Source organism: Hippopotamus amphibius, chromosome 11, assembly GCF_030028045.1.
Source record: "Hippopotamus amphibius kiboko isolate mHipAmp2 chromosome 11, mHipAmp2.hap2, whole genome shotgun sequence".
Classification (NCBI taxonomy): domain Eukaryota; kingdom Metazoa; phylum Chordata; class Mammalia; order Artiodactyla; family Hippopotamidae; genus Hippopotamus; species Hippopotamus amphibius.
In genome coordinates, this window is record NC_080196.1 from 81,723,754 (window position 1) to 81,750,659 (window position 26,906).

General features: G+C 39.2%; 1 protein-coding gene across 5 annotated transcripts in view; it reads left to right on the forward strand.

Moving 5' to 3' along the window:
- The window catches only part of ARHGAP28 (Rho GTPase activating protein 28), a 201,189-nt gene that overhangs the window by 115,107 nt on the left and 59,176 nt on the right, over positions 1-26,906 (forward strand). For 3 of the 5 annotated variants that reach the window (XM_057700454.1, XM_057700451.1, XM_057700452.1), the window contains exons 2-4: positions 17,483-17,697; positions 20,759-20,976; positions 26,734-26,826. In XM_057700454.1, coding sequence (XP_057556437.1) covers positions 17,517-17,697; positions 20,759-20,976; positions 26,734-26,826 — 492 coding nt within the window. In that variant the 5' untranslated portion in view covers positions 17,483-17,516. Of the gene's footprint in view, positions 1-17,482; positions 17,698-20,758; positions 20,977-22,374; positions 22,467-26,733; positions 26,827-26,906 lie in introns of those variants that run through there. The other 2 variants (XM_057700453.1, XM_057700455.1) reach the window with 2 other exon arrangements.

The window sequence follows — 26,906 nt, forward strand, 5'->3', positions numbered from 1 at the left end:
TTTGGCGGACAGTTATTTGTTGATTTTTAGGGGGGCGGTGAGTGCATTCCAGAGTAGCCTCTAGCTAGAGTAAACTTATGCGTAATTAAGAACTCATCAAGTGAGCTTCCGTCTCTGACCATGAGAGAGCAAGTATTAAGACATGACACTTCTAAGATTTTACTGTATGTCCTGTGTATTCTGTCATATCTCTGCTCTGTCTAGTGTGAAGTCTGAAACTTTGTCATGGTTGAAAGCAGTTCACTTGATAAATTTGTAGTGTACACACTAATGTACATACACACATTCCTGGCTTTGTTTGAACTCTGAAAATTTTGGGTTATAGTTCCCTGGTTCTTTCCCCACGAATTAATTTTTACTAGTTCTTGTGAAGGTTTAACTTATGCAGCCCTGAGAGGGTGTTTAACCAAAGAGTCAAGGCAACCTCTATGCCAGTTCCTGGAGCAGCACCCTTTTGTAGATCCTGCCATTCTGGTGCTCTGACCAGCAAATTCTAGCCGACTGAGACTTCCTGAGATTTGATATCTGCTCCTTCACCTCAGTGACACTGAGGGGTTCTAGTCAGGATCTCTTTCTCTGCGCTTTATTCTGGAAGTTGCCTCCAAGCAGATTGCCATGTCCTTTGGAAGACCCACCTCTTTTGTTTCCTTTCTCCCTGGCATCACAGTTCTGCATGGAGTGTTGTTAACTTTAGAAACAGTGCTTCCTTTATTTGTCCAGTTTTCTAGCTGTTTGTAGCAGAGGGATAATTCTGGACCCTGTTGCTCTCTCATGCTTAGAGACGGAAGCTCACTTGATGAGTTTTTAATCACACATCTGCATGCATGAATATATACAGTATATGTTGTGGTTCTCTATGCCCTTAATAGAATGAAAGCTCAATAAGGACCCTGGCTTTTTGTTTGTTACTGTGCCTGCAGCGCCTAGAACAGTGTCTGGCACTTTGAACCTCGTACCAGTAGTGGTAGGCGCTCAGTGAGTACCGCTTATGTTATTCAACACCGTCCCCACCACCACTTGGTAATCAGTAAGTGTCTTCAGAAATACATTTTTATTCTTCTCTTTTCATATGTTTCCTAATCCACCTTCACCTCTGAATCACCCTCAGATTAAATTCTTAATTGTAGATACTTTGCAGGAATCTAGTGTTGTCTTTTCTGCCACCAAGCCAAAATTTTGGCTGATTATTGAGAAAGTTGGAGCTGAGTGGAAGAAGTATTTGAAGTTAGTGGCCCATATCCTCATGTGAATTCTAAAGCGTTCACATAAAAATTAATTTTATGTCTTGTGTGGAAGAACCAATAAGTGCATTGATAGGAGCAGGCTCAAAATTCCATCAGCCCATGTATGAGGAATGCAGGATAGGCTTGAGGAACTCTCTACTTCATGAAGGACTACCTAAAATGGATCTTAAATTAGGTCAGAAGTGGGAGGGAAGAGTCCAAGCATAGGGGAAGCCTGAGCAAAGGCATCTAGTCCTTAATCTGTAGGATGTGTGATTGAGGAACTACCTGCAGTTGTCCTGAAGTCTTATTGCGATATCCAGATGACACGTCCAGCGCTGTTGAATGAGGCTGTGGGAAGAGTCAAGAATGGAGTCAAAGATTGTGGAGCTACCAGCATACAGGTTAAAGCTGAACTCTGACGTAGGAAGAGCTCTTTTGTGTGTGTGTGTGTGTGTGTTGGGGGGGGGGGGGGTCTATATACATATAAAGAATATGAAGAGCTGTATGCTAAAGGTGGAACCTTAAGAGACACCAGTATATAAGGATTGGTGGGAAAGGAGGATTAATAAAGTAAACAGAGAAGCATTGGACAGAGAGGTCTTAATGAGAATCAAGGTAGAGTGATCTTTTGCTAGGAGACAGAGTTGTGTTTCTCCAAGCCTGACTCACAAATAGGTGGTACTAGAATTACTTAGGGTAGGCATGGGGGCTGGGGCTTTTAAAAATACCTGGGCTGGTGCTTTTAAAAATACCTATGCTTGAAAAAAAATAAGGGCGGGGGGAATTCCTGGCAGTCCAGTGGTTAAGACTCTGCACTTCTAATACAGGAGGATCGGGTTTGATCCCTGCTCAGGGAACTATGATTGATCCCTTATGCCACTTGGCACAGCCAAAAAAACCCCTAAAAAACAAAAAAACCAATGCTTGGGCAAAATCTGAACTGAAATTTCTGTGAGTAGGACCCAAAGATATGCATTTTATAGAAGTTTTCTAAGAAATCATCAGCAAAATAAAATTATAAGCCACTGGAGTAGTTTTAAGAAGGAAGACTCATCAGCTCAGTTCGATAGGAAAGAAAGTACTCGTTCAGTTGGACTGTAGAAGTATCCATGGTGTCTGGCCATTCAAAAGATATTCCTGGATCCTGAATTTTCTCGCTGCTGCAACTAGAGTCAACTTTTGCCAGGTTTCTCCAAAACATATTAATATGTTGATACAGTAAACATTCATTGAATGGATGAATGGATCATCTTAAAATGAAAGACTGAATATTATTAGTAACTAGCTTGGCAGATTAGAGAGAAGAAAAAGCTTAGGGGAGAAAGAAAGAGGGGCAAGAAGCACCTTTGACTCAGCATTGAATTTGCTGGTTATCATCCATTCACTCCTCAAAACTGGAAAAGGATCTGGGCTCCAGTAAACGTTTTTTAAAGGTGGGATGTGCAGCAGTCCCTTAGTATGTGTCTATTCAATACGTCCAAGTGCAGCAGACCTCACCTGTCTGCGTTTATTATATTCAGAAGTACAGACGTATATGAGAGAAGCTCAGGCAGCCTTCGCTTACTATCCTCCTGGGGTGTTTAATACCACACATCTGTTTTCTCTCTATTAGTTTTCATTTTTGTGCCTTCTTTTGAGAAGTCCATAGTGCTTCTTTTTCTTTTTTCTTTTTCCATCTAGGATAATAAAATTAATAAATCCTTTGTGAAAAAGTATATTTTTCAAAAGGTTACTCAGGGACTTCCTCGGTGGCGCAGTAGTTAAGAATCTGCCTGCAAGTTCAGGGGACACGGGTTCGATCCCTGCCCCAGGAAGATACCACATGCCGTGGAGCAACTAAGCCCGTGCGCCACAACTATTGAGCCTGTGTGCCACAACTACTGAAGCCCATGTGCCTAGAGCCCATGTGCTGCAACAGGAGAAGCCACCACAATGAGGAGTCCACACACCGCAATGAAGAGTAGCCCCCGCTCGCCACAACTAGAGAAAGCCTGTGTACAGCAACGAAGACCCGACACAGCCAATAAATAAATAAATAAATATTTTTTTTTAAAAAGGTTACTCAGATAGCTATAACTAATATTCACAGGCTGTCCCATAATTATTTATTCCTTAATGAATTAATGCAAACCCACAGTTACCAAACATTTAAGAAAATGGATTTTTTAAAAGTTTGACTGGAGACTGGCATTTTCCTAGAATTGTATAATGGACATAAATGGGAAACTGTCAGAATTTAGTAGAATTCAGTGTCAATAAATACAGTTGTACAGGTTGTTTATTGAATAAGAATGTCTAGGGGTCAACTGGGGTGGAGATTCAACCTTGCTCCATTAGGTAAACCACGTTTTCGCAGAGAGGGTAGCCCTTATTGAATCCATACAAAGGTAATAATGGGCTAGCAGGAGCCCTGGTAGGCTTTCATTTTATAACTCTCCTGAGATATAGATATTCTGTTAAGCAAAAACTGGGTCATTTTTGCTTTAAAGAAAAAGCTTTTGCATGGAAAATGGAAACAAAAATGAAAACTTTCTTGCCCATTCATTAAAGAAAAAAAAAGCCATAATTTTAAGTGGCAGCTTCTTTTTAAAGTAAGTGAAAGTAAATACAGTCAGATGCAAGACCTAATTCCTTTGTGTCATTTGTATTTTTTAAAAAGTAGATTAAAGCTCAGTGGATTTGCTCATAACAGAGTCTGTTCACGGGATTATTGACTAACATAATTAATCTCAGCCAGTGGTAAAGAAAAAAGTAATGTTATTGGAAAGTGAGTGGACAGGAAGCCTTCGAGAAGGGAAAACTTCCTGGTGGTTTACTTCACTTAGAAAGAAAAAGCTTTATCTGACTAAGATGATTGTCAGGAAATCACTCTCCATCCCCAGTGGCATAAACTATTGATCAGTCAGGGATTAGATATTGAACTACTAAAGCCATTCGTCTTGAATGTGGGCGGAGCTTCAGAGCCCCGCCACGTGAAGTGTCAGCCAGTATGAAAGTAGTTCTTTGATTCTCCTTTGGTGAAACCTACAGCTCTTGTCTTTCCAAATCACCTTGAACCTAAGGCATTCAGGTTACCTCTCTGTGGTTTTCTTTTTCATCCTGTGAGAGGGACTTTGGGGACTCTAGTCCCAACAGTCATTTTTATGGTATTTAGAGAGTGTGAAGTGCTCTTACCGCTGGCTCTTTGATTTGCTTAAGGAATCTATCTGGTGATGAACAGTGTTTTGAGTAAATTGGAAAGGGTGGGGTAGAGAACTAATTTAAAATGCCTTCAGGTGGGTGATGGTGGTGGTGGTGATGATGATTACCAACAGCAACAATAACAAAAATGTGACTTTAGAATGTATTTTACTTTAACCTGGCTGGGATACTTGGCAATTGTCTCTATATGACAGAAGGAAAGCTGAATAAAATGCGAGTCTTAGCTTCTACTACCTTGAATGGCTTTAAAATAGAATGAATTATTGATACTATTTCAATAAATTCTAATGTATTCTAATATACTGACCAATGGATAAATTAAAAATGTGATTTATATTTAGTAGTGCTAATATATTCCTTTTATATTGGATATATAGCAGTTGTTTTTTAATGTGTGTTATCTGTCTGTATTTTATATACAACTTAGATAGTTGGTGTATTTGGTCTGCTATACTTGCCAGTTTTGTTAGCTCACTTTCAGATTTTTAGAGAACTTTATTTTTTTAAAAAATCTTTATTTTGTGGGGCATTTTTGTATATAACTCTCTTTGTCCCTTAATGAAAACTGACTAGGGACATAATTTCCAACATATGATAAAAATATTATCTGCTTGATGATTTTAGCATGCGCTCTTTCAGGAATACATTAAGTGGACAAAGAGGATAATCTCTAATGTGAAAATGTGAAGCTTTATTTATTTATTTATTTATTTTGGTGAGTGAGTGAAGATTAAAGCATAAATGAATTAGGAGACTGGTAGTTGGGGGGAAAGAGCATGGAATAAGGCGTCAGGAGGCTAAGTTTGTACAAGGGTGAGTCAAAAATTATCCACACTCTGGCTGGAGCATTTACAAGTTTTAATATAACCAGAGTGCGGATAATTTTTGACTCACCCTCGTAGTTCTGTCTCTCAGTAATTAGCTCTGTGATCTTGGATGATTACTTGACCTCTCTGAGCTTCATTTTTCTTATCTATAAAACATGGTGTTTTATTTGGCATTTCTCAGAATCCCTCTCAGCTCTCCAAATCTAGGATCCTCTGTGTCATTGGAAATCCTAGTTATGGCTCTCCAATTCAAAGCTGTTTGTAGGGAAGTTAGGAAACAGCCATCTTAAAGTTAGACAGTGAAAACAAATGGAACACAAAATGGTTATTGCTCAGTTGGACCCTATGGACTTAAAGCCATCATGGAGTGAGTCTGAGTGTGGAAAAGTATATTGTGAAAGATGAGAAATCAAGGGATGTTGATAATTATTCATCCAAATGGCCAACTCACTCCTGTCGGAATGTAATAAATTGGATTTATATTCTATTTTGGATTCTGTACCAAATAGTTTAAAGCTGAGCTGACTCCGGTGCCCTGTGAGGAGGAAGCTCAGTCGCACTTCAGGGAAAGCCTTGTCAGCATGGACCACAGAGGTCTTTAAGGCCCATCCACGTGAGAATGACCGTGTGATACTGCCTGATAATCCCATAGATCCTGTTTGTGCATCTGTCCTGCTATTATCGAATTTGCGGAGCTGGAGAGAGGCAACAGACAAAAGAAATTGAAAAACAGTACAAGGATGCCGTAAAATAACATTTTCACATTGCATGGCTGATGTTAATGTCTGGGTAATAATGACAATAAGTAGAGACCAGAGATGTGGAGGAAACAGAGGTTGAATGGTTGCATTGTAGCAAATCGTCACAGCACCAGAGAGGCACACAGGGAGCTGGAAAACGAGGGCAGAGCCTCAGAGGACACCAGAATGGGGGACTCATCTGTTTAATTACCTTGAAAGTCAGACATAGCAATACCAGCCACAGCAGGCTCCTCAAAACTGCATAGTAAAAATATACACTGCAGTTTGGTACTGAAAATTAGAGGGAATATGTAGCTTACTTTTTATATTAAAAGACAACTTTTAAAGATTGCTTATTCAGGTTACATGGAGAAGAGTGATCTAAGAAGCACAAAATATATAAATTACCAAGACTCTTATAGTGACACATGTCGCTGAATGGATAAAGGATAGGATTCTATTAAAGAGCAAGGGGGAAAGCTGCTTTTTGCTCACATTCTGTCTTATAGATTCTTTCCTCGGCATCTCCTATTTTAATAAAAAGTATGAACCTCTGATCAACGTTTAGATGTCAGCAAACTAGTCTTCCACTCATAATTTTAACTTGCCTTGAGGATAATGTGATAAGAGTCACTTGCGGGATTGACTGAGCTTCACCAAAATCAATATATACATCAAGCTCATAAACTGCATATTAGTTTTAAAACAGACAGAACATAAAACATTTATACTCGGTGATTTCCTTTGCCTGCATAGCAGACATTGCAGCCTGTCTCTTATTTAGATGATTATTATTTGAGTAGATTGGACTATTTCCCATCTGTGATTGTTTTTCTTTGCTCAAAGCAGCTGGTAGCTTTTCATAGAAGTATCTTTCCTTCTTTCTAAACCCATGGATCTTTTTGAAAATTTGATTTTTTTTTTTTTTTTTGCTTTTTTCTAAGTTTATTTTTATTTTGAAATTCCCAAGTACTTTTTTTTTTTTAAAGAGTTTATAGAGAAGTTTTAGGTTCACAGCAAAATTGAGGGGAAGGACCAGAGATTTCCCATTCGCCTCCCCGGCCCCACACATGCACAGCCTCCCCCATTAACAACACCCCCCACCAGAGAGGTACATTTGTTACAATTGATAAACCTATGTTGACACGTCATAATCACCCAAAGTCCATAGTTTACATTCTCTAGGTTTGGACAAGTGTATGGTATCCCACAGAACATTTTCACTGCCCTAAACATCCTTTGTATTCCACGTGTTCATCTTTCCTTTCCCCTCCCACATCCCCTGCCACCCGGAAGCTCTGACAACCACTGATCTTTTTACTGTCTTCATAGTTTTGCCTTTACCAGCATGTCATATAGTTGGAATCATACAGTATGTAGCCTTTTCAGATTGGCTTCTTTAGCTTCATAATATGCATTTACGATTCTCCCATGTCTTTACGTGTCTTGATACATTTCTTTTTAGCACCGAATAATATTCCATTATCTGGCTATACCACTGTTTGTCCATGCACTTACTAAAGGATTTCTTGGTGGTTTCCAAGTTTTGTCAGTTATGAACATAGAACTTCTGTGAATATCCACGTGCAGGTTTTTGTGTGAACATAAATTTTCAGCTCCTCTGGGTAAATACTGAGGAGAGAGTGATTGCTGGATTGTATAGTAAGAGTGTGTTTAGTTTTAAGAAACAACCAAACTGTCTTCTAAAGTGGCTGTACCATTTTTCATTCCTATCAGCAATGAATGAAAATTCTTCTTGCTCTGCATCCTCACCAGGGTTTGGTATTGTCAGTGTCAAACACTTTTAATTATCAAAAAAAAAAAAAAAATTAAAAGTGATTTTTTTGCTCATACAATTTTAAAAAAATGAGATATAATTCATATAACAGAAAATTCATCCTTTTGAAGTGTATACAGTTCATTGGTTTTTAGTATATTCACAAAGTTATGCTAACATCACCACTAATTCCAGAACGTGTTCATCATTCCGAAAAGAAACCCCACACCCATTAGCAATCACTCTCCACTTCCCCCTCCCCTCAGCCAAAGTAGGGGCAATTTAAGAACCATTATGTTTTGGTTTTGCCATGTGTATATTTGTAGGTAACCATGTAAGTGATGTATTCTAATTGTGTGGTAATGACAAGCATTGATCTTATTTAATGGCCTTTTCTTGGTAGACAGAACATAGCAGTTACTTTCCTTCAAAGTCAAGCATGTGGAGTTGCTTCCCTTTCACAGTAGAAGAGAAAATCCTGCTGCTCTTCCCCACTCCCAGGAAAAGGTTCTGTCCTTCTCTCTTACGGAAGAGCTTGTGTCCCCATTTGAGTCTCCTCTTTAGTCAGTACTGGGGTTCAGTGTATCGTTGTTGAAAGTTATTTCCTTAGCCTCACTTGCCCCATTCCCAGCCCAGTGCCTGTGCTCAGAGGTGATTCCTAGCTGCATAAGAATTTAATTGCTGCTGTGAACCTCAATCCGTTAAAAAGAATTCTAGCTTTCAAAACCATTTCAGATATTCCCTGCTGAGTGACTGAGATTTGTTTGCTGTTTTAAGGCTCCCCCTAATCTACAAACACATTTTTCTGTATCTTTTTCTGCCAACAGAGAGGTTCAGGCAGACCTGTTTACCTTTTGAGGGAAAAGCTTCATCAGCCTTCTTCTCATTCCCCTAGGAGGGCTGAGGAAGGCCAGGAAGAGAACAGAAAACTGGGCTGGCAGGATGAGAAGGAGAGGATGCCAGAATGATAATGAACGACCCGCGTCGGGGCCTGAGAGAGAGTGGGAACCTCCTCTGTGTTCTTGCTTCTATTAATCTGAAACCATAGCTTCTTTTTATCACCATTGCCTTTCAAGTGCTTTTTCCAAGACATCCAAGTTGAGCTTGTTTATAAGCATGTTAGAATCCAAGGATATTGAGAAGCCAGAGCCTGAAAACAAGGGATTTGTCCTCTTTCTTTATCATTCTGAGTGGCCTCCCAGGAAGCTAAGAGGGCAGACGGCTGCATGACTGGGACTGTGTCCAGTGTCTATCACTAGACACAGAATATATTCCGTGTATATTTAGGCAGGGAGAGCCAGAGGTTTTTTTTTTTTTTTTTTTCCCAGCTCTTTATTAGAATATAATTGCTTTACCCCGTTTTGCCAGTTTCTGCTGTACAACAAAGCGAATCAGCTATGTTTATACATATATCTCCATGTCCCCTCCCTCCCGCAACTCCTTCTCACCTTCCCACCTTCCCTGTGCCAGCCCTCTAAGTCATCAGCCATCAACAAATTGAGCAGCAGCTTCCCACTAGCTATCTGTTTTACATTTGGTAGTGTATATATGTCAGTGCTACTCTCTCACTTCGCCCAGGCTTCCCCTTTGCCCCCCGCCCCATTTCCTCAAGTCTGTTCTCTACATCTGCATCTTTTTTCTTGCCCTGTCACTGGGTTGATCTGTACCATTTTTTTAGATTCCATATATATGAGTTAGCATACGGTGTTTGTTTTTCTCTTTCTGAGCCAGAGTTTTCTCTTGCAAGAACCCTGCTGCACAGGTCTGCTGCGGTCAGGATCCAAGATGAGTTCTCTAGATGGCCATGCTGTGCTGCTGCCAGCATCATTCAGTAGTAACGATGACAGAGGGGCATGCAGTCCTCTTCTTTCAGAAGGAGAGGGGGACATCTTTGATTTTGATATATTCTTCCTGAAGTTTGGAATATGTTTGATTTGAGGGCCATGTGAATATATTCCGTGTATATTTAAGCAGGGAGGTCTTCAGCAGGAATGAAGTTTAACTCCATCGTGTAATGATCAAGACCAGACCAAGACTGGAGTTAGGCTAATAATTTGGCCGCCTTTAACATGGAAAATCATTACATTAGATTCCACCTTCTTTTAGGAGGCAGGTTACTGACTATCTAATCTTACTTGACTAAAGTATTCCTTCTGTTGCATCACTTAGGAATCATTTGGACTGCAAGTAACAATACCAACAACAAAGATTAGAGTAATTTTTAAAAATAGGAATTTATTTTTCTCACATTTCTGGAAGTCCAGAGAATAGGCAGCATCGGAGGTTATTTCTGAGACTCAATAATATCAAGGCTGATCACTGCAGTTTTCATGGCTTTTCTTTCATGGTTGCAGGATGGCTGCTGAGGCACCAATCATCTTCTCTACATTCCAGTAAGGGAGAAGTAAGAAGAGAAAGGGATAGCACTAATATTAGGAAAACAGAAGATTACGCTGAAACCGTGGAGAGGGATTTTTCTTATGTGACTTGGCCAGAATTGTGTCAGATGGTCACTTCTGGCCTAAGGGAGTTGCAGAAACAAGGCTGGGGAATGGGGTTGGATCAGAGACAAGTTCTGATAAATGCAGTTTTATTGACCTCATTATATTCCCATTGGCATTTTAGTGCCCCTGTGATATTTTACCACCTGTTATAGCCTGATGCTAAACCTAGCCATAGGCATGCTAACAAATCAGTTAAATTATAGTAATAACTTACCACATGGGATTACTGTGTGCTATGCATTTTACATATATTTGCTTAGTTAATTCTTGTAATAACCCAGGGCATGTATGTAATTAATACTCCCATTTTACAGATTAGGAAATGTAGGCCCAGAGGTTCAATAGCTTGCTCAAGGTTGTAGATCTAGGAAACAGCAGAGCCAGCATTCAAACCTGGACCAGCTGGCTTCGGAGTTTTTCTCTACATCGCAACGTTATGGTCCTTCCTTGGTATAAAAATATGTAGAGCTATTCACAGATACACAAATACCTGGGGAGACGTTTGAAATTAAGAAGGATTACTGGAGGGAAAGCATTTGGACAGAGTTGAAAAGGTATGGATTCATATCCTGGCTTCACTGTCACTAGTCATTCATTCAGCAGATATTTCTGAGTTCCTACTATTGGCCAGATACTGTGTAAATAAGACAGACTGGTTCCTCTATATTCTAGTGGGGAAAATAGTTCCAAATGTGAAGTAGGTGAACAGGTAAAGGGTATGTTGTTGGTGAGTGAGAAGAAGGAAATGCAGAAAGCTGAGACGAAGCATAATTGGAGGAATGCTGTGCTAGGGTGGCCAGGAAAAGCTCCCGAGGAGATGACATTTACATTAGGGGCTGAATGATGAGAAGCATCTTGCCAAGGAAATAGACAGAATGTTCCAGCCAGAAAAAACCAGTAAGAGAAAATTTCCTAAGGGAAGGAAGAACTTGGCTTTTTAGAGAAACTGAGAAAAGATTAGCCGGCCTGGTACTGATGCCAGGGGAAAGTGATGTAAGGTGAGACTGGATAAGACACTTGAGGACAGGACATGCTGGGCCATGAAGCCACAGAGAAAAATTGCACTGTATTGTAATCGTGGTGGGAAGTTACTGCATCTTCACTTTACTCTCTGTAACTCTCCCTCATTGTATGAGACGTATGATACTTTGACCACTTCCTGAGGTTAATGTGAGGATCAAATGATGTCATGTGTATGATACTAAGTTGTTTCATGTGAAATTCTTTATAAAATAAGAAGTAATAAAGGCCACAGAGTATTTCTTAGCAAGAAGTGTATCTTTTTGAAATATTCTGTGGAATGTACTCAGAACAATAGAACTTGTGGTTAGACAGAGCAAGCAGTTCATTAGTAAATACAGTGTTTAAAAAATATCTGAGGTGTTTACAGTGTTTTGTGAGAGTTCCACTTCCAGTTAGAACACAGACTAGGTTTTGGCTGATTGTCTTTCTCATTGTTGCAATGAGAGAAGAGAGGATGCGTGCAAAATTATATGTTTTAAAAGCTATAAGGGAGAGCTGTGGACATAAGAAGCCTAAAGGAACTCAGTTCCAGGGAGGGGCAAGCTCTTCCTAGGTGGACAGAGCCTGACAGTCACTTCCTTCTGTCAGCGTGTGTCTCTCCCCAAGTTTGTGCACTGCTGGGGAGACCATCACACCTGCCTAGGCAGAGGAGACACCCGTGGAGCGGTTAGTAGCTGCCTGCACTGGTGCAGAAGGTTGGAATCTGTCAAAGCCCCAAATGCAGAGCTAGTTCTCCATGTCTGACAACTCTCCTCCTTGGGATTTTGCTGAGAGCCTAATAACACAGGAAGCTCAGGGCTAGGCTCTAAAGTAGAGAGCAGTTTCTATAGTCCCGTGGTGTTTATCCCAAAGCCTTCTTGAGTGGGGAACCTGTAATACACACAGGACAGATCTCCCCTCAAAGCATTTGGAACCAGAAGTAACCTAAAACTGATTAAAGTTGCATCTCGGCCCAGACCCACCTCAGCTCCTTAAATGGCTTGAAGTGATCTGTACCTCATTTCAATTACCAGACAGAAAGCTTGCCCTTCTTGGGCAAATTACTATTTACTTCAGTTTTCTAGAGTTCTTTTAAAAACAGTATCTGCCATACAAGAAAAAAAATTGTGAAATTTGTAAAAGAAAAGGAAAATATGATTCATAAGCAGCCGACTGTTTTTTGATCAATATTAGCAGATGCACCAATAGCACGGATGTTGGCATTAAGAGGCAACAACTTTCAAATAACAAGTATGTTAAAGACAAAATGGATAAAGGATGAATAATGTCAACAGAAAAATAGAATCTTCAAAAAGAACTAATTAATTGGACATTCTTGATATGAAAAAACATGGTATCAGACTTGAAGCATTCACTGGATGGTCCTGGCAAGGACTGGACACATAGAAGAAAGGAAAAGTGAACCTGAAGACAGGGTCATAGAAATTCCCTAAGCTGAAGCCCAAGGAGTAAGTGTTGAAGGGGAAACAAAGCACATCGTGAAGGACATTTGGGACAACATCAAATGGTTGTGTTACTGGAGTTCCAGAAGAAGAGGAGAGAGCGGTGGACACGAGAAATATTTGAAGAGAAAATGGATCAGACTACCCCAAAACTGATGAAATACATCTACCCACAGATTCAAGAGGCTCAGTAAATCTTAAGCAGCATAAATACAAATAAAACCACAATCTAGGCATTTTGTTATTAAGCTTATAAAAACAAAAGATAAAGGAAAAAATCTATTAAAAGCAGTTGAAGAGGAAAAACATATTTAGAAGAATGTCAGTAAGAATTATTGACTTTTCATTAGAATCAAGAATACAGACGACAATGGAATGACATCTTTAAAAGGATTATAAAAACAACATTAAAAACTGCCAGCCTGGAGTCCTATGCCCAGGAAACATATTCATCAAAGATGGAAATGAATTAGGGACATATTCAGAGAGCAATATGAGGGGATTTGTTGCCAGCAGATCCATAATACAAGAACTGCTAAAGGAAGAAAGAGGAGATGCCAAAGGAGGTTCTCAAAACTAAGTGGAATGATCTGTTATGGATACATGGACGTGCAAAAAGGATGAAGAGCACCAGAAGGGATAAAAGTAAAAGACTACTTACTTAATTTTAAAAAAGATTATTGACTTTTTAAAAGAAACAAAAATAATAGCTACTGTGGGGTGTAATCATGTGAAAAAGCAACATGTATGACAATAGTAATATAAAAGGGGTGGAGAGAGAATTAAACTCATATGTTATTTACATTGTTCTGAAGTTGTAGCATCTCCAGTAATAGTTAAAATATAATAAAAGGTATTTCTAAAAAGATTATGGAGGGGAAAATGGAATAATAAAATCTTTTTTTTTAAATTAATGCCACTTGGAATTTATGGTAATTACCATCCACTTAAATCTAATTTTAAACCTAATTGTGTTTTGGGACTTCCCTGGGGGTCCAGTGGTTAAGACCCCCGCACTTCCACCCCAGTGGGTTCCATCCCTGGTTAGGGAACTAGATCCCACATGCAGTGCAGTGTGGCCAAAATCAAACAAACAACCAAACCTAATGGTGTTTTCCTAACAGAAGTTGCCATATATTGCTGTGTAACAGTTGCATTCTGTTTTTCATGTAATGTTTTCCTGGTGTTGTTTTGGAATAAGAAATAACAAAGAGCTGATGAAGCTGAAGCTCTTTTTATCCTAATATGGTGAGATATGGAGCTGTGAGGCTCATCAAAGTGTTGGGTGAGCGCTAGCGTCCCAATTATGTAATGCTTTAAGACCGGAAGGTCACGGTCCCTACTCTACCCAGGGGTGAAGGGGGAAATAGTTGGATCCTTAACTAAAAAACCGAGAACTCTTCCAAATGTGCTTATCCCAAAAATGCTGTCTGACTTCTTTGCCAAAAAAAAAAAAAATAGTTGACCATTGCAATTAAAGGATTCTTTGGGTGGATTGCCTCAGATGAAACCAATGGGTTTCGCAGATGTTCATGACCTGTATCTCACATCTGATCCTCCGGCTCCCAGCAGAAGTTTATGATGATCTCTTCTCCAAGATTCCACCAGTCTTCCCTTTGCATGAGTAAGAAACTGTGCTATAATTAAAACACTCATTATTAGCCCTACATATATATGCTCCTCATCCTCTAAGATTCACTTAATATTTCCCAAATTTCTCACCTTTTCAAACATTTTCAATGCTTAGGTGTATCTGCATGTTTGCTTACTTTCTGAAATAAGTATGCTTTTCCATGAGGCCATTGAGGTGATATCTCTGCATTGGCATGGAAAAGTTATCTGTGACATGTTTTTGAGTGAGGAGGGCAAAGCAGCTTATAGGACAATATATTATGATACAGGTGGGAGGAGACCTTCAGCTTCTGCTTTATAAATTGTGTATTACTTAAACTTTTATGCTTATACTGCCTTATAATTTTTAAAAACTTAGTCCATGTCTTCTGTTAAGGCTATTAATTTTTTTTACAAGTCAATCATATTCATTTTAAAAGAATAAAAGCCCCCAAAAATCTAGAACTAGAGAAAGTTTTGGGCACCTATATGCTTTTTCTGAATGTGGTACATGGAGGGCAGCAGGCTTTGTGAGCAGTGGTAATCGATTACAGTTTCACAGAAGTAGGTGTTTATATACTAGAATTCTATGAATTTGTTAGTGGTCTTATTGCAAAAGAGAAGAGGCTTGAGAGCTTAAAAATAATAAAGGGGGCAGTAACTGTCTTGATAACCTGAGTTGACTTCATATGTATTTCAACCACTAGAATGTCTGTCTTGTCAAACTATAATAAGGAATTCCGTGAAGAACTCTTATCACCCACTTATCAAACAAAGCTACCTAAAATTATTTTTATCACACAACACAGAATAAAAAAAAATAAAAATGGATATCTAATATTTTCCTGAAATGCTCTGAGTTTTAAAAATAAGCTGGCTAACTCACCGCAAAACTAGAACTCCTTACAGTATGGTACAGTCCCAGGATTGCTGATCAAATTCTAGAAATTTCTACTAAAGGCAATTGAGAAATCTACGATTCCTAGAGGTATAGACCATATAAGCATATGAAATTTTTTTTCTTATTCCCCTTTCTTTTTGTACTCGCGTGCCTATCAGTGTGCTTTACATGTGCTGTAAGGACGTGGCCAAGTTTGGTAGCAGGCCACTGCTGCTCTGAGTGTCCTAAGCGAGTCAGCTGGACGTGACACTCCCATTGCTCTTTCTGGCCGGAGTTCTTGTTTTGGGTGAAACAGCTCTGACCACGTGTTGGTTAAGAAGTAGTCTCAACCTTTTGGTTCAATTCCACATGGACTCAAGGAGAAGAGGCAAGGGTGGAGGAGTTCTTCAACAGGAGTTGCACACATACTCCAGTTAGAAAATTAAAAAGAAAAAAATCATGTAAGAATAAGAACAGATCATACTGCATAAAGTAATTCAGTTATTCTTCCTGAATTACTTCAGCTGGGGACTGAAGTGTTCTATGTAATCAAACATTCTGTTCCTAAGAAGCGTCATATGTGTCAATCATATATCATAGGAGTCAAACATTTTAAGCATTTTCCAGCTTTATTGAGATATAATTGACATGTAACTTTGCGTAAATGTAAGGTGTACAACCTGATGATTTGATGTATGTATCTGTTGCTTAAATGATTACTGCAGTAAGGTTAGTTAACACACCACCTCACATAAAATGTTTTGTTTTATTTTTATGTAAACCTCCAACATCTCTCAGGATTCCAACATTTTGGCATCTGTCTCCCCTGCTGTGTCTCTTATTTTTCAGACTAACATCTGTTGGATGTTTTCATGTCCTAAATGCTTTACTTGGGCTCACTCACTTTGTCCTCGCAGCAGTCCCACGAGGAAAGTACCCCATGGAACTTCTCCGTGCCGTGTCCAGCTGTCATCCATCCACTGGGCTGACGGTGGTCCTGCTGGGTGCTGATGCCTGCAGCTTCACTGCCCCCCTGAGCATGTGGTTGCTGCCCTTGGTGGTGATGCAGTTCCGTGCCCCACTTCCCTGTCCTGATACAGAGTTTTTCCATTTAATGCAATGGGTTATTTCTTCTCACCAGCTCATTATCTCAGCAGCCAACGTTAAAAAAAGGTATCTTTAAATTAAAAGATATTTGTTTTTAAATTCTGGTACAATACGTGACATAAAATTGACCCTATGAACCATTTTAAGCATACAGCTCAGTGCTGTGAAGTACATTCACACCGTTGTGCAACCTTTTCCACCATCCAGCTCCAGACCTTGTTCGTCTTGTGAAACTGAAACCCTCCACCCATTAAACAGTAACTCGCCATGCCTGCTTCCCCACAGACCCTTACAACCACCATTCTACTTTCTGTCTCTGAGAGTTTGACTCCTTTAGGTCCCTCATATAAGTGGAATCATACAGCATTTCTGTTTCTGTGACTGGCTTATTTCACTTAGCATGGTGTCCTCAAGTTTCATCCACATTGTAGCACATGTCAGAATTTCTTTTCTTTTTAGGCTGAATAACATTTCATTGTATGTACAGAGCACATTTTGCTTATCCCTTTGTCTGCCACTGGACGTTTGCGTTACTTCTGCCCTGTGGCTGTCGTGGGCCACTATCGGGAACATGAATGTACATGCGTCTCTTCAAGACTGTGCTTTCAGTTCTTTTGTGTGTACACCCAGGAGTGGAATTGCTGGATCACATGGTAGTTCCGTTAGATTTTTTGAGAGACTGCCATGCTGTTTTCCACAGAGGATGCTCCATTTCACATGTCCGCCAACAATGAACAAGGATTCAGTTTCTCCACATCCTCGCCGATGCTTGCACGGTTTTTTTTTCATAGTAGCCACCCCATTGGATGTGAGCAGCCAGCTTTTTTCACTTTTCTCTGACATCACCTTGGATCCATTAAAGGGCTAACGTTTACATTTATGTTTTGACTGATATAAACAACTTCCTACTATGAGTGTGTGAAAGTCATAAAAACTATTTCTGTGGTAACTCCCACATGGCCACAACATCATTATGAATTATAGAGGATGAAAAGGAGGGGCCACCGCCTACTGGAGACGATTCCCTCAGACCCCTCTCTATCACACTAACTCCATCTCTCCACTGATTTCAAACCTAAATTTAACTTTGTGATTCGTAGCAAGAGACACTTATTTCCATTAACGGATACTATTCTTTCCTCAGAAAATCCATTCCTCGCTGCCGAAGAATTGACAGGATGCTCTCCAATGAATCCCTACAATCCCCGGCATTCAGCCGCTCCAACTCTCAAGCCTCCGTGGACAGCGCCTCCATGGAGGACTTCTGGCGGGAAATAGAAAGTATCAAAGAGAACAGCCTGCGAGTTCAGGAAGAGCAGATGCCCGCCGAGGCCAAGCCCCTGGATGGGGAGGTGCTAGGTTGGTCTTCCCCTGTGCTGTCTTTCTTTGTGTGCTCTCTCTTGTTCTGCTGGTAGGTAGAAATCATTCCACTAGTGGTTTCACAAGTGAATCAGTCGAACTTGGCTTAGCAGCTGCCTGCTCCCACTGATTTATATCTGCTGGTCTGGCTCAGGGTGGCTTCTGTGCAAGGTGACATGACCTGAAGAAGGGCCTTCAGCACAACCCAAACTGACCCTTACGTTTCACCACTCAGGGATGCTGTACCTGTCTGTTGATTGGATTCATAATCATCTAGCAGACTGAGTATTTTCATGTTGATGTTTTTTACATCTGTACACTTGACTGTTAATTACCAAAGAAAGAGACAGAAAAAAAATTTACCAGCGTAATTCTGGATTAAAAATATTTAACTTTGAAGAATATACTAGGATTAATATATTTAGAGAATGGGTAATATTGTACTTCACAAAATAAAAGCCGTGTCACCTATGTCAATTACACTAGTTTCCAGTGAAATTAAACAAGAAGGTTGAGGACCCAAAAAAGTATAATTGCCCTTAATTTTCAAAAAGAGCAGAATTACTCACCTGAGATTAAAAGTGTAGGTTATCTTCTTCAGCTACTACCTATTGACAAGTAAATGTGTGTGACTGAGGTGGTTTAGTATCCATTTAAGAATGTTTTCATTAGCCAGTGATTAATCTCAAGACTACAAGTTTATCAAGATAAACTGAAACTTTAAACAACTTTTTCGTTCTTTATTCCCTTTTCTACAAGTCTATCCTTCCTAGGTCTGAAAAATAGTAGTTCAGATGTACCACAATTAGTATATTTCACTTAGGAGTAGAAATAAAAAGTCACACCACACATGTAATGAGAACACATTCACAGGAACCATCCTCGTCAGAGAAGGTATTTTTATTCCTTTTACTCACATCCTTACATTTTGCCTTTTCAGATCCAGAAAGACACATAAAGGAAAATATATGTTATTCTCCACTTCTTTTTTCTGACTAGCTAGCTTGCTATCTGTATTAAAACTCATGGGTTCATACTGATAACCTCCGATTCCAATCCAACACCACAATGTTTGTTGCTGTCTTCCATTTTCCTGTATTTTTAACTCCTTTCTCCAATAATGAGAAACTTGGTTCTTACTTTCCTCAAATTTTTTTTTTCTTTCACTCGAGCCTAGAGTATATAGAAAACATTCTCAGGTTTGCTAACATAAACTCCTACAAAAAGCATACCTACTAACCGGAGTTTTAAATTTATTTTACTGATATTTTTTCCCTTGAAGCATATGCCCAGATCTTAAGTGTGCAATTCAGTGAGGTTTGACAAATGCTAACCTTATAACCTCACACTAATCGAGATAAGATTTCAGTCAACTCAGAAAATTTCCTCATGGTTTTTCCCAATCTCAGCATTCCCGTGACTTGCTGTTCCTGGCCAGAGACAACCACAGTTCTGATGTTTTTGCAGAATAGATTAGTTTTAGGTTTAGCTTCTTTCACTGAACATGATATTTTTGAGATTCATTTGGTATATTAATATTTCATTGCTCTGTATTCTGTGATAGTTTGTATTAGTTTCCTAGGGCTGCTGGAACAAAGTACCACAAAACTAGATGGCTTAAAACAGCAGAAACGTGTTGTCTTGTGGTTCTGGAGACTAGAAGTCCAGAATCAAGGGATCAGCAGGGCCCTCCTCCCTCTGAAGATCGTAGAGAAGAATCTGTTGCAGGTCTTTCTCTTAGCTTCTGGTGTTACCAGCAATCCTCGCTGTTCCTTGACCTGTAGACAACACATGCCCTTCTGCCTCTGTAGTCAGAAGCCTACTCCCGGTGTTTTCGTCTGTGTCTCTTCTCTTCTTATAAAGACACTAGTTATATTAGAGTAAGGGCCCACTCTACTCCAGTATGACCTCATCTCAACTTAAATCCTAATTACAACTGCAATGACCCTGTTTCCAGATAAGGTTACATTCACCTATATTGGTGGTTAGAATTTCAGTGTGTCTTTTCGGGGACCTGATTCAACCCATGATGTCAGTATGCTGTTGTATGAATATGCCATAATTTGTCTATCCATTTAACTGTTAGTGAACTTGTTGGTTGGTTGCAGCTTTGGCCATTGTGAATAAGGCTGCTGTGAACAGTCTTGTAGTAGTCTTTTGGTGGAGATATATTTTTATTTCTCTTGGATGTATTTTTCATAGATTATGTGTAATTACGTCAGAAACTGCCAGCATTTTCCCAAAGTAGTTGTACCACTTCATGCTCCCCCCAGCAGTGTCTAACAGACAAGTCTGGCTGCTCCACATCCTTGCAACATTTGATGTTTAAGACTTGTTGACATGAATGATTCTAGGGATGTGTGGAGGTATCTCATTGTGGTTGTAATGATATTTCACTGATGACTAATGATGTCAAACACTTTTTCCTGTGCTTATTGTCCATTCATATATCTTGCTTTGTGAAATCTTTTGACTATTTTAAAAAATTATCTATTATTGATTTTGTGAGTTCTTCATATATTCTGGATATATGTATTTGTCAGATATATGTATTGCAAACATTTTTTCACTGTCTGTGGCTTGCCTATTTATATTCTTAGTGGGATCTTTTAATTGGGTCTCTCTCTCTTGTTCTCTCACCTCTCTCATTTTTTAATTGTTTGCAGCTGGTATGCAGTACAGTTGGTTTTTGTACTTGACCTTATATTTCATTACCTTTCTAAATTCACTTACCAGTAGTTGTCTACTACTAGATTTCTTAGAATTTTCTGTGTAAGCAAAGAGATCATTTGGGAGTAGAGACAGATTTACTTTTTCCTCTCTGACTTCACTTTTCACTTTGTTTGGTTTTTAAACTCCACATATAATAAGATCAGATGGTGTTTGGTGTTTGTCTTTCTTTGTCTGACTTATTTCACTTGGCATAATGTCCTTGAGGTCCAGGATGGTCTTAGTATGTTGTTTACTGATTATTTCTTACTCATTGATGTGTACAGACTTACAGATGTACATGTCATCCAATCAGAGAATATTCTAACCTTCCCTTGGTAATATTTTACAGAAGGAGAACTTGAAGCAGAATGGTTGCAAGATGTAGGTTTATCAACCCTGATCTCAGGTGATGAAGAGGAGGATGGCAAAGCCTTGCTGTCTACTTTGACTCGAACCCAAGCAGCTGCAGTGAAGAAGAGATATAATACTTACACTCAAACCATGAGAAAAAAGAACAAGCAATCTGTCAGGGATGTCAGAGACATCTTTGGAGTCAGTGAATCCCCTGTAAGTAATGAACAGGGCTCAAAAGGTTTGGTTTGACTAGGGGAGGGGAAGGGAATGTGGAAAAATTCTCAGAAAGGGTCAATCATCCTCTAGCTTTAAGAGAAAACTAAAGCAGATGGCAAAGTGCAAAATTTTACAAATTTGAAACAAGTTATTATTTCTCATTCCCCATACAGCAGTCTCCCTGCACACAAAATTTATTCCCTTTTTTTGAAGTTGGAGGATCACGTCTTTAGTAACGGAGCAGGTCTTTGTAGGTGGGATACACAGAGCATTTACTTAAACCTCAACACTGAATGGAAATTCTCTGGACAGGCAAAGGAGTCCCAGAGAAGTGGGCCCAAGTATTACATGCTAGTCCGGGTAGTTTGTTTTTAATGGGGGTGGGGATAGGAGAGTGGTTAGGGTACCCTGTATGTTCAGAGAAATTAAAATCGTAAAAAGTGAAAAGATACAGCATTAATCAAGTGGGCCAGAGAATGATACAAAAAACCATGAGGGAAGCATCACATGTTTTTTGAGAAATGGCTGGTTGAAATTCCAGCTTGCCTTTGGCAGCTGCACAGCCACAATTTTACTTCTGAGGCTATGAGTCATGTCCTCCTGTTTCTGGGGTGGTTTTACTGCTAGCTCTGCTTTATAGTTCATTAATTCATCCATTTATTGTATCATTGTAGTGTTGCATTGAAATTATTGCATCATTGATGCAACAGATAATTATTGGATACATTCTCTGTGTAATTCTTATATCAGGTTCTATGCAGATAGGATTCTTGGTATTTGGGGGTAATTAATGTATAGGAAAAGGGGAACTTGATATTCTGCTGCCGTCACAGGTAAAGTTGCCTGGGGCAAGTTGGTTAATCACTTTGAATTAGGTTTCTCATCCGTTTTATTGTAATATCAATAGTGACATAAATTAAAACATTGGGTAGGTGGCTTAACTGAAGACAGTCTCTAATGTGAGTTACTTTAGGTTGTCTGTAAGTCCAGTCTTCTCTTAGCTGCATTAATCACAGTGGGGTGTTGCCAGGGCAGCTCCATATACAGAGTTAAGCTTTGCATTTGTGTTAACAGTGCCCTGCAAGAGTACTGTCCTTTAGAACTTTCCGCAGTGATAGAAATGATGTATTTCTGTTCTGATATGGTACCCCCGTCACATGGGGCATTAGCACTGAAATGTAGCTAGTGTAAGTAAGGAACTAAAATTTTAATTGTTTTTAATTGTAATTGATTTAAATCTAAAATGTCACATGTGGCTTGTAGCCAGTATATTGAACACAGTTCTAGAATCTTCTGCTGTACATAATGATATACCTGAGGTAGCACATTTTGAGTTCTGTGCTGTTTGAACTTTCAGCCTAGTTGAAACCTGTGTCTTCCTGGATGGTGAGATGTCTCAAGCTCTAACTAAGTAAAGATGATGCCCACAACTTGAGGCCAGGACTTCAGCCACATGAGTCCTGGACAAGATGCCTATCAAAGAAAAGGTTTACTCTGCGGGTTTAAATTCCCTGGGTCATTTTCCAGTTATCTCGCAGATCATTTTCAGAGCGTCCTAAGAACTTGGCCTACATGCATCCTTTCCCCATTTCTGTTTCCAGCTACTTCATGCTAAGGTTTTTCCTCTTCCCTGGCAAACTGCAAAATATGGAAGGGTCTATAGCTTCTCCTGAATCCTCCAGTTACTCAAGAAAATGCATGACTAGCCTCTCTAGGTTTCCTAAAATTTTGCACGTAGTTGCATAGAAACAGTGCTTCTCCCTCTTCTTTCACTTGGACCCCAAAGGGAATCATAACGTGGGCACTTAGCCATTGCGGCTTAAGTGTAAAATGAAATGAAGAGACTTCCTTTTCCAAAACACGCAAATGCAATAAACTGTTCTGTGTTTAACTCCAGCAAAGGCAGAGAGAGGGACACATTCCTGGTGGGCGAGGGGAGGGGCCCCAGGGGCTCTCCTTCCTGTCTGCCTTCCTCTTCTCCCACCCCCACCCCCAGTCTTGCTGCTGAAGCCCCAGTTCTAGAGAGAATAGGGAATGAGGCAGGGGTAGTGGTCTCAGCTGAAAGAATGACCCTGTGTTCCAGGGAGTAGAGATCTCGTGCTGTGCTGAGAAGTGGGGCATCTGGAAGTCAGGGATAGCCTGGCATTGTATTATGTGGCTTAAAAATTCAGATTGTTCTTTGTCAAAAATGTAAAAAGCCATATAAAGCCAGACTTTTAAAAATATGATATGTTTACAATAGGTAAGGCCTAATAAAAATCTCCACAGATTTTTTTTTTTCCCCTAAAAAATTCAGCATCTGCTTCCACAGGTAAGTAGACTTGGAAGTTCTTAGAAATATAACCAAACTTTTAAATTTCCTATTTGAATCTGACAGTGTGAATACCAATTCCTCCCTCCCTCTCTCTCCTCCTCTCTCCCTCCCTTATCCTCTCCTATTCTTTCTTTCTGTGTCATCATTTACCTCCATTAACAGAACCACTGCATAAAGTTTTCATTTCATTTTCTTCTTTAACATACAAGTTGCATAAGGTAATTTTGCATTAATCTTAGCAGTATGAATCTTACCCAATATACTCACCAAATGAAGATGTAGATAATTTAAGGGATAGATACATAGATTATACTAATTCTTAATTTTTTGCACATAGAATCCCAGGCTTAAAATCATTTTTCTTCAGAATTTTGAAAATATTTGTCCATTATCTTCTCTCATGTCCATTGCTGTGGAGAAGCACAGTGTCTTCATCAGTCTCATTCCTTTATATATGACTGTGGAAGCTTTGTAAATTTTATTTTTATTGTTGGAACCTTGAAATTTTAACAGTTTTAACTTTTTAAAAAAATTCATCCTAGTCACTACCAAGTGAGCTCTTTCATTCTTCAGGCTCTGCATATTTTCTTCTAATGTTTATTTATTTATTATATTAAATAGATTTATTTTTGTTAGAATTTTAAGGTACAGCATCAAGTGTGAAAATAACAGTGATTTACAGAGTAGTGATATTTTCTTCAAAACTTATTTTTCCTTATGATATTATTTAAAAACTTCTTCAAAATTAGTTCAGATTTATGTAGGACCTAATCATGTCTCAAGGCAGGAATTGCTAGTGTTAAAATATTGCATAAAAGGGAACAGTGAAATAGTATAATTTTTAAGGAGCTCTTTAGGATAGGGATCTTGTCCTATTTTTATTTGAATAAAGCAAAATCATGACAGTATCTGGTGCAGAATAGGTAGGTATTCAATACATTTTCAATAAATATCTTCTAACATTTAAAACAAGTATTTTTTCCCTTCATTTTCTCACTGTCTCCTTCTGAATATTAGATGATTGTTGTTAGATGATGTTGTTAGATAATTGTTGCCTTCTTTGGATTGAATCTCAGTATCTCTTGAATGTTCTGTTCTATTTTTCAGGCTTTGTGTGTATGTTTGTTCTACATTCTTGGCTGTCCCTTCAACTTCATCTTTTATGTCATTAATTTGGCCTTGGTTGTATTAACACTCTTACCTTTCATTAACTGTTAAAAATTTAATAGTTCTCTTGTTAATTTACTGACGCATCTTCTTTCCCCTGATTTTTCCTTTATTTTGTGATCTGTTCTTGTTTCTTGGCTGTAGTAGCACTCTGAAGGTACTAAATCAAACCTTAAATTCAAGGTTCTCTTTTTTCCCCTTGAGTTATCTCTTTCCTTCAGGGTCGTCTATTTATTTTTGACATCATTACATTGCTATTGTTCAGTTGATTTTGATCCTTGATAAATTGATTGATGTATATTCACTAATGGAGAACTAGATTGATTGATTGATTAGTATAGGTAGTTATGTAGTTATTTCTTATGCAGTTATGTAGACCCATTTTCTCCCAAAAACTCTCCCCCAGAACAGGAGTCTGGGCCTGTATGAGTGGTGAAGTGTGTCAGTGTCAACTGTCACACTTCACTTTAAGAAATGGCATCAATGCCAAAGTAACAAGAGTCCTGCAGAATCGTAATTTGTCTCCTTTTCAGGCGAACCCAACTTTCCTTTTCATACTCCTGTCTATATTCTTTTAGAAGGCCCCAGTAAAATTCGACTCAACATTCTTTCTGTCCAAGACCACCGCATTCATACTAGGACAGCCCCTACCACTCCCGAGGCAAGTGGTCACTCTGTCACCAAGGGGACACTTTGGTTTTATCCCAGAATTATGTTTAACTGCTGCCTGCTGTTCTTCTAAACAGCTGTTGCCTTCTGAATTGGGCGATGCCTTCCTGCTCTTCTTATTTTCATTCTGGGTATGTGCTTTTACTGGATGAGCATTTACCCTCCACACATTTTTCTCTAGTACCATTTTTCAGGCTGAAGTTTTTCTCTCCCCTTGTCAGGCAGCTCTTGCTAGCTTATCTTCCAGGAACATCTGACAATTTCTGTTCTGCTAATGGAAATGGTTAGTGGTTTCTGGATCTACCCTTTCAGAAAGACATCTCTGACATTTGAGTGATTTGCAGGGAGAGGAGAAAGTGGTATGTGCATTGTGCTATCTTGATCCAATTTTCTTATGCTGATTTTTCAGTAGTATTTGTTCTTTCCAAAAAATGTGGTTTTTTTCCTTATTGTGAAAGTAAATTTCCATAGTCTTACTGGAAATTTAGAAAATATGGACAAGCAAGGTAAAAAATGAGTATTTCTATGGGCCCAGATAAAATTTTATGATTTAATTAAATAGCCAATAAATACAATTTTTAGTGAACTTCTAACCATAAGAGAATATTTAACCCTTGTTTTAGTAGAGCTGTTATACACTAAATCACAGGTATTAAATCAGCCTCTGGATACAGAGCACAGGGTCTACAGTCTGTTTCACACGAGCAGAAGTTCAGAGCCCAAACAGGTTCTTCTCTAGTATTCAGAAGATGTGAATCACTTATTCCCTTCAGTAACACATTTTATTGAGCAAAATAGTCGATCTAATATATTTTCAATTTCATAATTGATAAACAATTAGTTAAAGGTGTGACTAACTCAAAATTGACTGTGTAGATACAGTCATACAGTCATTTTTAAAAACATGATTATATCACCAGATGTACATTTGGCTGCCTGGCACAGAAAACCCAAGAAATCATGAGTTATACAAATATGAATTTGTTTCTTTCTTTCAGAGGAAACTGAAGGGAAGTGTTCCTTTGCTTTAGCATAGATCCAGCCTCCTTCTGTCTTTCTATTTTGTCTTTCACACGTGGCCTTCATTCTTTTGCTTGCCAAGGGGGCTGCGACACTCCTGCCACCACGTCCATGTTCCCGGCGGTTCCTGGAACTTATACGAACTGACTCTATCTCCCTGACTTTGGTTTCCCAGAAGTCTTACGGGGTAGAATTCCAGTAACTTCTCATTGCCCAGAAATGTTATTTGAGCATCCTTGGCTGCAAGAAAGCCTGGAAATTTGATATTTTTTCATTATACAGAGAAGTTCCTGAAAAAAAATCAGGATCCTATTAAGGAAGACAGGCAGCTGGGTTTGGGGCAGGCGGTTGACAGTATCTTCCACAAAGACCAGTGTCCGTCACCATGCCTGGCGTGTGGTGAGCTCCCAGGATTGGCTGCTCAGTGGCCAAATGCAGTGAAGGGTGCACAGGCAGTCATGTCTGTAGGTGTCTCAGCAAGTGTGTATGAATGTGTGCATCGTATGTGTAACACATGATTGAATGCACAGTTACCCTTGGGAGAACATGCCTGAATAAAAATTCACTTTGATTTTTCTCAATAGCCAGATGATTTTTGTTGCATCCCAGCTCCTCTTTTGGATGTGAGCCCGGATGAAGGAGGGATGTCAGCAGTTCCCTGCAGAAGTGGTCAACTGGTAAGATAGAACAAGGGGGAGCGAGAGCAAGGGGGTCAGGAGAAGTGGTTACTTCAAGGCAGCCGGAAAATTGAAAAAAA